The sequence below is a fragment of the Amblyomma maculatum genome, unplaced genomic scaffold (assembly GCF_055883805.1).
Source record: "Amblyomma maculatum isolate TAMU_Amacu unplaced genomic scaffold, ASM5588380v1 scaffold_13, whole genome shotgun sequence".
Lineage (NCBI taxonomy): Eukaryota > Metazoa > Arthropoda > Arachnida > Ixodida > Ixodidae > Amblyomma > Amblyomma maculatum.
Window position 1 is genome coordinate 8,432,169 of NW_028146738.1, and position 12,069 is coordinate 8,444,237.

The following is a 12,069-nucleotide window of genomic DNA, read 5'->3' on the forward strand; positions in this document are numbered from 1 at the left end:
CTTCCAGCAAGCTGTTCTCTGGCACATTGTTGTAAGAAGCTCATCACTAGCATGGCGCAATGTATTCTTGCAGCACGGCTATGGGGCAGTTCATTTATTGCCTTTTTGACATAATGAATTGATATTTTAACATGTAGATGATTCCCTTCCAGTTTGATATACATATCAGTTCTACTACACATAGCTTAGTCGTGCTTTTCACATTGGTGTGTGATTTTCTTGCAGTGTTCTTCCGGCATTATGCTCGGAGCCGGGGCCTTGCCGAGGAAGAAATTTCCAAGGCGGAAAAGAATGTGCGGCTGTGGCTGTCGCAGAAGACATGCGAACTGCGGCGCAAGAGGCCTTGCAATAAAAGCTAAGCTGAGCCACATCTAGAATTAGTTTTTTTTTCTTTCCTTATGCTATGCTTTTGCAGGTCATATTGGCAAGCATACAAATTAAGCACTAATGTGTGCATGCTGTTATGTATATCTGAACAAGCTGCATTGCTATCGACACACTTGGAATCTGCCTTTCTCCTCAAACTAGCCCCATTGATTGAAAACAAACCACCAGCTTCTACTGTGCTTGTGCAGATAGTGCAAGGGCCTCAAGTGGCAAATGTACCTAGCTATCAAGCACACACTTAATAGCCACTTGCAGGTGTTATTGGTGCTTCTTGCTACCAAATTTTCTCTTCGTTACCCCTGTGCATTGCTTTTTAGGCAGTCGTCTTTGCATATACAAAATTCATGCGCCATCTAGAGAGCACTACATCTCATTGAAAAGGTGCATTTCCCAGATGCACTCGGGTGTACTATACACCACTAATAAAGAAACCTAAATAATGTGTTGGCTTATCATAAAGCCAAGCCAAAGCATACCAAAGAACATTAGGGCCTTAGAAGCAGCCCGAATAGCACCTGAATACATCGGCCTGCGCTATATTGGAAACTGTCAGCTCGACACATTCCAGCACGGGACACGCCAGCATGGGATACACCGGAACGGAACACACCAGAACGGAACACACCAGAACGGAACACACCAGAACGGAACACACCAGAACGGGACACACCAGAACGGGACACACCAGAACGGAACACACCAGCACGGGTAACACCAGACCCGTGTCTGAAAAACCGGTGTGGTGTAAACATCAGACACGGGCTGATGTTTTTTTCAACTGGGAAAATATGTCTTTTTTTGAAACTTTCACGTCTTAATCTCAATTCCTTGGTACTTAACTGGCTTCGTAACTTTCTAACTAACCGGCAACAGTTTGTACTCGCTAATAAATGCTCTTCTTCTCACTCCTCTGTTATATCTGGGGTACCCCAGGGAACAGTCCTGGGGCCCCTTCTTTTTCTTATCTATACAAACGACCTGCCAACTGACATATGCTCTAACATACGCCTATTTGCTGACGATTGTGTTGTGTACCGTCCAATAGTCACTTACAGTGATCACCAGCTTCTTAAATCTGGCACTGATCGCATTTTAACTTGGTGCAGTAAATGGCTCATGTCTCTTAACGTGAAAAACACTTCTTTTTCTTTTCACAGGTGTCTCCCTAAACCACCTTTTAAGTACCTAATAGCTAATTCAGAAATTGCAGAAGTAACCACATATAAATACCTTGGCCTTCACTTAACACATAATCTTAAGTGGACATACCACGTAACTCAAATTTCTAAAGAAGCAAATCGAGTTCTGGGGTATTTTCGGCGAACACTACGTCTAGCACCACCATCGTTAAAATCACTAGCCTATGTAACATTTGTACGGCCCAAACTAGAATATGCATGCGCTGTTTGGGACAATAATCAACTTAATCTTTCTAACACGCTAGAAGCAATACAAAACCGCGCCGCTAGATTCATCTTCCCAGCATATTCTTATCATGAAAGCGTAACCAAACTAAAATGCAATGCTCATTTATCAAATTTAGCTAACCGGCGTAGCATCGCAAGACTATCTCTTTTTCATACATTCTATTATCTTCTTTAGCACGAATCTGTTATCATCCCTGCATACCGCATCTCCAGCCGCACGAACCACGAAAAGACAACCCATCCCCCGCAAGCCCGCACATCAGCGCATCTATATTCGTTTTTCGTTAGCACAGCAAAAGACTGGAATGACTTGCCTGCCGACGTTGTGCTCCATACAGATCCATCAACGTTCAAAGCATCACTCGATGCAATATTATGCCCTGAAACCCACTCCCTCATGTAATACCCCTTCAATGGGGCCTTTGAGGTTGAAATAAATAAATAAAAAGTTTCGCACTTTACCACATGGGATTATTTGTCGATTCTTTTTAAATAAGCATTCTGGCGCTGATACTACCCTGTCAAGAAAAGCCAAGAACGATCGCATGCTTCCCGAGACAGATAGGCCCAGAGCAGGGATCATAGAACCGAAAGGTGAAATAATTGAAATACGCCGTTAAAGAGACAGAACACTATAACTTAGGTCTCAAATTTTTTTGGCGCAATGGGAAGATCGATGTCAAAAATGTTCGATTCTATAACAGTTTTGGGTAGAAACGCTGTAGAAAATTTTTACCCAGAATTTTTCGATCAGTGCATGCGCTCTTTTTTATGTAGTCCGATGCTGGAAACCATGAGCAGCGACCGCGATGACGATCTGATGGTCGAAAAAAATACGTCCCGAAAACAAATATAAATTTCACTCGCCAGGCAGTAATTGGTCATTTTTTGCTTGATAAATTTCACTCGCCAGGCAGTAATTGGTCATTTTTTGCTTGGAGTAACGTCCTTGTCAGTTTCAAACTCAAGGCTGTTAGGGCACAATAACGCACGCCTCGTAGACGAAAGTTTTACTGGGTACTATCATCTCTTCATTCACGGAATTCCAAACACTGTGGCGCCATCTAGTGACAAAACCTGAACGCAGGCCTCTCGCAGTGCGAAAGGAGGGGTGGTTTTTATTTAAGAACGCAGTTGATAGAGCGCGAAATATAATAAATTATGACAAGCACTCCTAGAAAAAAAAAAAAAGAACAGTGTGCAGATGTAGTCACGTGGGGTTCTACACCGAAAGTAACAAGGTTTTTCCGCTAGATAGTGCCTGTGTTTATGTGATTTTCAATGGCAAATTTAAATTGTAAAGCCTCTTTGATATTGTAGTGCTCAATATGTACTATATGAGACAAAGTTTTTCATCTCCCCCATAATCTCTTGACATATTTTGGCCAGTGTTCTGTCCCTTTAATACATGAGCATTAACGGCGACGTCTAGACACTGCTAGGGAATCACCAGCTCAAACAGGGTAACTGGGTTGACATTTGATAGCAAAGACAGTGTCTTCCGCTTTGTCTCGAGCGTCCTTTTCGCAATTCATATTCCCTTGACCTGCCGTGAAAGTGCTCGCATATACTCCTTGGGATCTTTTGTTTGACAAGATCAGCAGCATTAGCATTATGTCCACATGTATGACGAGAACCTGTAACTTTCGATTCATTTGGAAAAGAGCGAAGGAATATAAAAGTAAATAGTTGCCTATTAAGCCATTAATATTCCAGACGTGGGTAATTGCTATATACCGGTAATTACATTACATACATTTCTTGCGGCACTTCCGCGTTGTGCTACACTCCCCTCCATCAAAGGCTCCAAACTATTTCGCCTGCCCAGAGGCAGCAAACTATTTTACCTATGCAATAACTTGCCATTTCCAGCCATGGTAGCAAGGCAAACGCACAAGACATATTCATGAACGCCAGGTAGTTAACTCGTATTTGCAAATGCCTTTTCATCAGACAGCTTCCTCTCAGTTACGTCCAACACATGGAGTACAAAGCGCTGGCTACTGAACGCATGTCGAAACCAATCTTGTGTTATGGAAACTCCTGTCCTGGAAGGACCTATTAGAAGCGTTAAAACTGCATATCGCCGATTCACGACTCTAGGTATTTAAAGTTTAGGAGGCTCTCGTAAATTAAGACACTGGGCTGCGAGTATCCAGAACATGGCTACGTCACATTCCTCGTATTTACCATGCCGGCAAGTATTAATTATAATTGAGGAGAAACGAGGCCTGCATCGAGGAAGTAAATCTTTTTTCAATTCTCCCTAACCCAAACAAGAACATCTAAAGGTAATTCACGTGCAGAGCACCACATCATCCATCTGTCATTGGGCCGTGCCTGTGGAAACCAGAGAAATCTGAGTGGCACAAAGCATATATATGACGTCTTCTCAGATGTCAAGACAGCAGAAGACGAAGACCAGCGCAGGTTTCTTGGGAGAGGTGGGAGGGACTCGAGCGAGACAGGTAATTTTGGACGTGAACACTTCCTCGACTGGAGGCATATGCTGGACAGCTCCGGCATTGGTAGAAATTTCTTGAACATCTGTACATATGACAACACAGGTGCATTCCAGAACCGCCAACACACCTGTTTCTAGTGCCGTAGGGACCGCCCCACAAAAAGAATGGCTGGTATGAGTCAGCCTGAGCACAAGCCATGACCCGAATAGGTACACACTGCACGCAGCACAGCACTGTCTGTTTCAAGCATCAACTTCCGATGCCTCCAGCTCACCAAGAAGCCGCATCAGGTTGTCCAACCCCAGCAGGCATCCCGAGTCAGGACCACGGTGTCGGGTTGCGTCCCCTTCGTAACCTTCGTGCGTCGTGTGCGCAAAGTCAATCATCCGCACGTCCACACGGAGTGGGGAGGCATCTACAGATTCCATGCTGGATCTTTCTACCATGTTGCTGGAGTGGCTGTCGTCATCGTACGAGGACCCGTGGCTTTCGTAGATGACCAGCAAAGAGGAAGAGTAAAAACGAAACGAGTTCTGGTGCTCGATAGCACCGCGCAGCTCCAGCAACCGCTGTGTGACCAGTGGTACCAGGTTAGCACGCAGTCGGACCCCGTCGTGGAAGAACTGGCGCAAGCAGTCGCGAAGGCCGCGGTCGTCCAGCCGCCGGCCGTAGTACTTATCCCGGTACACAAGGTTGCCTGATTGGTACACCTGCATACCGCAGATGCGGACTCCCAGCGAAGCCGAGGTGCTTGCGGCACATTTGGCCATCTGGCGGTGGCGTTTTTCCTCCGAGGCGTCATCGCCGTGCTGCCGTGTTCCCATCTTGAGGTCGAGAATGCAAGGCCGGTGAAAGTGTGACACCACATTTTCCAGCAGCATGTAGTGGCTACCGCTCGAAGACTCCGGCTGACGTAGCAGTAGAAGCTCCTCGTTACAATTGGAGATTTTCACCCGGAGCTGCGAGGGGTCTTGGCTGCTGCACCATGGCGATTCATTCTCCTTTTCTTTTCCCTCGCTGCAGTGTCCGTGCAGCACCTGGATGACGCCCTTGTAGGCAGGCGTGAAGGGCTGCATCTCGGGCGGCATATGTAAGTAGAAGTGGAGCTCCCGTGGGATCAACGGCTTGCAAAGAGTGTTAGGGTCAAGCAGTAGCATACGGCTGTGACCCCCCACCTGGTGGACAAAGGGCAGCAGTACCGCTTCCGCGTCCCCACGACCGCCACCACAAGCCATGCTCACCAGCATCAGTCCCTTGTCAGCGGAGACTGCAAGCATAAGTCGTCTGTTCACACTGCCCACACAAGAAGAAGGGGGTGCGAAGCTCGTAAAGTGGACACTTCCACTTTGTCTTCGAACCCCCCCCCCTTCGTCTTTATTTTGTGGCATATATATAACATTGAATTCAAACCCCAGGCATCACTGTTAATTTATCTCTAAAGTCCCTGAAAAGGCAGCTAGGTCATGGGCAAGTGCTCCGTCCGTAAAAAGAGCCCGAAAAAGGTTATACTCGGCTGTTTCTTCCTTGCAACGAGCCTTTAAGGAAAAAAAATTTGTTTTTTCACTGGTTTAGGAAGTCCATAAAGCAAACCTATCCTTGAATTTCATATAAGTTCAGTAAAACGATGAGTAGGACTAAGCAAAAGCTTCCAGACTGAGGTATCTGCTGAATCAAGATGTAATTCAGCTCGCTGTCGTTTTTACATGTCTAGGTTACTTGAAAAGGTCAACCACAAGGAATGCCTAGATTTTTCACATTCTCGCAAACCTCCTGATAATAGTGGAACAAGCAAGTGTGCGAGTTGCTGCATGCCAATAGCTTATACATATGAACTGCTGTAAAGTGACTCTAGAGAAATGACTGCAGGTACTGTAGTAGGGAATCCGAAGAACTATTGTGCAAATCACACTGACACAAAGGCAACGTGGGGTCACTTCTTTTAGTTGCACACTGAGTGCGTGGCGTTGTTGGAGGAGTTTTCAGAAACGGCTCTGCGTTCAAACACTGAGGAACAGTACGAACGGATCTAATAATACAAAACGCCTCACCAGTGCACAGTGAACCCGACAGCAGCGGGAACCTTGCGGGGGAGACTATACAGGAACGCCGCACCACCTCGGACCATCACGGCAGCTCGTCAGCCTCCAGGTAACAGAACAGGCTTCCCCCAAGGCTGTAGCCGTACGTAAGTCTCGGTAACGGCCAACACGAATCCGCAGGGGTAACCTGCACTAGCCGTCTTTCAAGGACTTAAAAATGGATTGTTCTGGCCGAACACCAGAAAGCGCCGTGCGAGGACTGGCACCGAGGCACGCGTTTCTTCTTTTCCCTCGGTGCATATAGCACATATGCACAGTCGGTGATTGGCCAGAGTTCATTGCAGGTGTGAGCATAGTATTCATGACGTCATTTTATATTGTATGACAGATAATTTATAATTACTAATACGAGTTGCAAACATAATTTGGAAAAATTATGAGGTAATTGGAATAGTAATTAATGATAAAAGGCACGCGCTTCTTCTTTTCCCTCGGTGCATATGGCACACACGCACAGTCGGTAATTGGCCAGAGTTCATTGCAGGTGTGAGCAGAGTATTCATGACGTCAATGTATACTGTATGACAGATAATTTATAATTACTAATAAGAGTTGCAAACATAATTTGGAAAAATTATGAGGTAATTGGAATAGTAATTAATTATAAAAGAATTTTAAAAATGCAATTTAAATTCACAACTATAATCCAGACAGATCAACACTAACAATCTGATCTTCCTGTTTCAATATTATAGCTATGGAGTAACTCATACATTGGTTTCAGGGCATACTCTTTCACGGTTGCACCAAAGGAGAGGAGGACAGGGACTGTAACGGCAGTACTAGGCCAGCAAAGTGAAATTTCTAAATATTTTCTTCTCTGAGCAGCATACCCACTGCAGAAGAGGATATAATGTTTATTGGATTCCACGTCATCACACGACGCACAAAGATTTGGCGCTAATCAACAGCGACATAAATAAAGATTGAGGCAAGGAATTGTAAAACGCATGAACATCAGAAACCTCACGCTGCCTCGAGTTACAATACCGGACATTGAAATGAAATATAAATGCTCGAAATCCATAGTCGCGAAGAGTGGCTCATGGCTCAAGGAGGGTAATATTTGAAACCGTTCAAAAGGGGGTATATTTAGGAAAATAATGTTCAGTACGAGATCGGCACCAGGCCCATTGAGAAGTTAATTCGCTAAGAAATCGGCCATTATATTACAAGTAATGCAGTAGTGCCCCGGAACCCACTGAAACCGCACTTCCTCTGAATGCAAGGGAAGGAAAAACGTAAGGGTTTGCTTCAAAAGACGCATCTTTGGGCTTTCCAGCGCTGCTAAGACTGACAGGCAGTCCTCTTCACCTTCTTCGTCTTCCAGCCGTGAACTTTTCTCTAAATAAAAGAGGGAGCCTTGCACAAGAGAGAACATTTTATTCAGACCAGCGGATGAAGGAGCTCCGGTCCTCCATCGCTTGGGACGGATGGCTGGGGCGAGGGGGGTAGACGGTGTTTGCCAGTGGCGTCCCCGGCCAGCTGGAGCCCAGGGTCCGAGAAGCGCAGCAAGGCCTCCCAGACTTGCGGCGTCAAATTTAGGCTCCTCCCGGGAGAAAAGGGGTATTCCCAGATGATGTGCTCGAGGGTCCCTTTCGAACTACAGTTTGTACAAAATTTTGACCTTCTCCTTGGAGCATATGACTCACCAGAAGGTGTGGGGATTTCCCAGACTGAAGGCGGCGCCAGGTGACGGACTGCGTGCAGTTTATTGCAGGGGCTGTCGCAGCAGCCACCTGCCTACTCAGTCGATAGCGGTGTAGAGTTTCGTCGTAAGATTTGGCATACTCTTCACTGCCCGCTACAAACCCCCCCCCCCCCTCTCTCTCTCTACCCGCTGGCTCGGTGGTCGAGACCTCGAGCCAGGGCATGGGCGGATTTGTTGCCGGCAACGCCAGCGGGCGCCAAGTAAAAATCAGACACAAAAGTGCTATATAAGACATGACGGTTGACTTGTAAATCGAATATTTCGTTCTAGACGAGCATCCGAACGCGCAGTGCATCTATTTGCTGTTGTTGACCAAATACCACGTGACACTAAAGGCACACGATTATCGGCCAAGAATTGGGTTGAAGATCGTTTTTGTATACATTTTGAAGGGATAAAATATATTTTGAAGGGAAGACAAAAACTAAAAAAAAGACAAGCACTGAAATAAAACGAAAAAAAATTATAACACACTTGGGAGATTGATATTATGTTCGAAGACAGGATTTTCGAGCGTTCTTTGCATGTATACCCCGTCTTCCATCCATGGGCATGGCTTGAAGTAAAAGCGGGCAAGTCTTGTCCAGACGTGGCAGTGATGTGAAGGACGTTAAATACTTTGCTATGATAAACCCTATGATTATGATAAACAAAAAAGAGGTTTCTCTTTGTCACCAAAACATTACTATGAAATAACCAATTTCGAATATATTTTATGCATAACGTGATCTGCCACTGAATTTCAGTTCAGGAACATGACTTGGTGGAGCTCCCATACTTTGGAAAAATAAACTATCATATCTGAGCGCCCTCAGACCATTATGCTGCGAAACCATCTTAAACAAGATTACAGAAAGAAAATTCGAAGGACAAATACAATATTTCCGCATGTGAAATTTGATTGTTGATATTCAAGCGTTTTTGTGATATACTGAGAGAAATAATTTGAGATGCTTGTATACGTACTTGTGTGCAGTTACAAAGCACTCATTACGTTTTTTTCCCTTCTCAGAAGAAGGGAAATAGATCTTGGCTGTTCTTTCTCTTCTGAGAAAGTCTTTTTGGCTTGTAACTATTTCGCCGCTCGCTTACACTGGCAATGGCTTCGACGACGACGTGGTTCAGCCGCCGAACGGGATCATAATAGCTGCATGCGCACTAATATACTCCCAGTCGATATCATCCACGAGAGTAGCGTAAGCAAAAAGTGCATCGCAAGAAAGACGTTCAGCGCTCCTGGGCTGGAGGAAGGAAACAACTTAGGAGAGGCCTTTGCCATTCCCAATGCATTGGAGAAAGTGTGGAGGAAGTGACGTCAAATATTAGGGTTAGCCAAGTCGGGGTATTAGCAACGGCATCGCTGTTGCTATGAAACCTCGGGCTACTAGCAACAGCGCTGCTTGGGGCCTGAGGTGCGTGAGCGTCGCAGAGCAAAAGAATGCGGAGGGAAAGGGAGGAGTGACGTTGCAGCATCCGGTCGTGGCGCGGCCGCGCCGTTCCTTCCTCCATGGCTGCAGTACTCTTTCGAAGCGATCGTTCTCTTAGTTTCAGCAATGCCATGGAGGAAGGAAACAACTTAGGAGAGGCCCTTACCGTTCCCAATGCATTGGAGAAAGTGTGGCGGAAGTGACGTCAAAATTTAGGGTTAGCCAAGTCGGGCCATTAGCAACAGCGTTGCTAAAGGCCCTAGGTACGTGAGCGTCGCGGAGAAAGAAAATGCGGGGAGTAAAGGAGGAGAAGAGATGTTGTAGCGTCCGGTCGCATCGCGGCCGCGCCGGCTTCAAAAAATGACGTCAGGGCTTCTCCTAAGTTCTTTCCTTCCTCCATGAGCAATGCACTTGCCCTCCATTGCGCTACCGCGCCAGAGCGCTACAGTTTGGGGAGCGCGCATAGCGCCATCTGGTTAACAGAAGGGGCGAAAGGTGAATGCCACTCTCTCTTTCAGTTTACAGTATAGACAAACGTCATGTTTGTAAACAAAGATGGCGCTGCGATCGGCAGCGACAAGGGGTGTAGGCAAAAGTGCAGGGTGCCTACACTGCGCCAAGCGACGCTGCCTTCGCAACCAGTTTGCGCGTGCGAATATCCTGAAGCGTAAGCTTCGCTTGTGCGTAGAAATAGTTTGGTTTATGCCTAAATAGTATTTCAGCACGTTATCAGCCGATTCCTGCTGGAATTACCTGGCAAAGAGCGCTGTACTGGCTTCCTTCTCCGTGGCCTCAACAGCGCGTAGCTACGCTACGTAGGCGACTGCAGTGAGTGATTAAGTTAAATAAAAACGAGAAAGCGCAATGTATAAGAGAGACTAATAGTGAACACTGTTAAACACCCGGGCCTATTCCTGGCGCATGCAAGGAGGACGACAATATGAATGACTGAATTGTGTTTTTTTATATGACGATCTCTTTTGACTGGCTTTCTGCTGCTTCGAGCACTTTCACTCTAAAGAACATTATCGGCAGCTAAATATATAGTGAAAAAGAAATCACATTTCTAGCTCTCTTTACCAGCAAATTAAGTAATATAATTTCATATTTAATAAGAAGAACTCAATTTTTTAGTTCTTGTAACATGTTCGCCTCTGCCAACTTGTTTTCGCCTGGTCGATAAAAAAGACGTTTGACATCTGTCTCATCTTACAGATGTAGCCAAGGTCATTCACAGGTTAATATGTACATGCCCGTAAGAATGCTCTCATTTTGTTCTCTTTGCTCTATAGGAGAGACGCATGAGTGCAGATACAACGTTCCTCCACGATCGCCTGCATCGAAATTTGCGCGATCTGCTGAGCTTTTTTAATACACTTGGAAATTTTTTATTCAAATGCGCGTCATCTTATTCTACTGATTTTGTACCCCTCATAGCCGATTCCACTTTGGGACATTAAACTCCATGTACCCTATATATTTAAATATTCTACTCGATCAGAGCTAGGTTGTACGTGGATATTGAATTCGTTCGTCACGATCTTATAATGACCTCCAAAAATGAATTTTAAAAAATATGAGAAATAACTCTGCAGGACATGTTTAGTATAAAACCGGTGATGAAGATCGTTAACTCGCGAATGTAAAAGCAAGAAAAAAGCTACTATACAGTGCCTATTATTTCGGCAATATCGCACTGAATGACCGCTCAAGGTAATTGCAATTACCTTCGCAGCAGCTTTTGTGTCCTTTTCTGTGTGAACATATATCCGGGCAGTACTGCAGGTGAATGGAACTCACAGTGCAGCTTCCCCGCGGGGTCATAATATGCACACGGGATATCGCGTCTAAACTTCTTATGAGATGATAGTATATTAAAACGGGCACGAGCTGCAGGCGTTTGTTCTTGCGCTATTCATCGTGCCGCCGAAAAGCAATCATGACAATTAAGGGTTGCAAATTAACTGATCTAGTTTCAGTGCAGAAGTGCAACGCACGTTAGCTGCGAAGGCAATCCGTCACCGAAGAGTCTACTTGTCGCGCTCAACGCCGCTGCCCTTAGCTTTCATCTTAATCCGACCGCAAAAAACATGTTAAAACAATTGCCATTTTATTTTTGTGCCTCGAGGCGCAGTCAACCGCACCACAGTTTGCAGAAATATTGGGAATTATGCCTGAAAACACGGCAAGCGCCGCGCATCCAATGAAGACGGCTCGCGCTTTTGCCTACACCACGAAAGTCACTGCTGTCGCCAGCGCCGCCGCATCTCCACTGACGTCACGGGCTGACGCTTGTCTATTGACAAGCGTCAGCCCAACGTTCCTAGAACAAACTCAGTTTCACAGCTCCGCCCGGAGAGGTGTCCGCGGTGGCGGTCGCGTGAACTTGCGGCGCAGCATTTGACTCGCTCCTTGCCGGGCGCGGCGTCTGTTACACGCAGCGAGGAAGCATGGAGCACCCGGCATACACGTAGCTGTTACATGCTGCCGTTGCACTCTACACGGCTGCATTGCAGTTATGACTACATTGTGACAGCTTTGGCTTCGAAAGCA

The 12,069-nt window shown here is 45.9% G+C and overlaps 1 protein-coding gene across 1 annotated transcript; it reads right to left on the reverse strand.

Moving 5' to 3' along the window:
• Positions 1 to 4,521: 4,521 nt before the first annotated feature.
• Positions 4,522 to 5,526, reverse strand: LOC146172168 (inositol hexakisphosphate kinase 1-like). Its single transcript, XM_084585988.1, has one exon. It carries the CDS (start codon positions 5,524 to 5,526, stop codon positions 4,522 to 4,524), a length of 1,005 nt encoding a protein of 334 aa, XP_084442114.1.
• Positions 5,527 to 12,069: the final 6,543 nt, after the last annotated feature.

Excerpts from the sequence above, each read along its gene's own strand:
- LOC146172168 (XM_084585988.1), bottom strand. The coding sequence starts at position 5,526 with ATGCTGGTGAGCATGGCTTGTGGTGGCGGTCGTGGGGACGCGGAAGCG.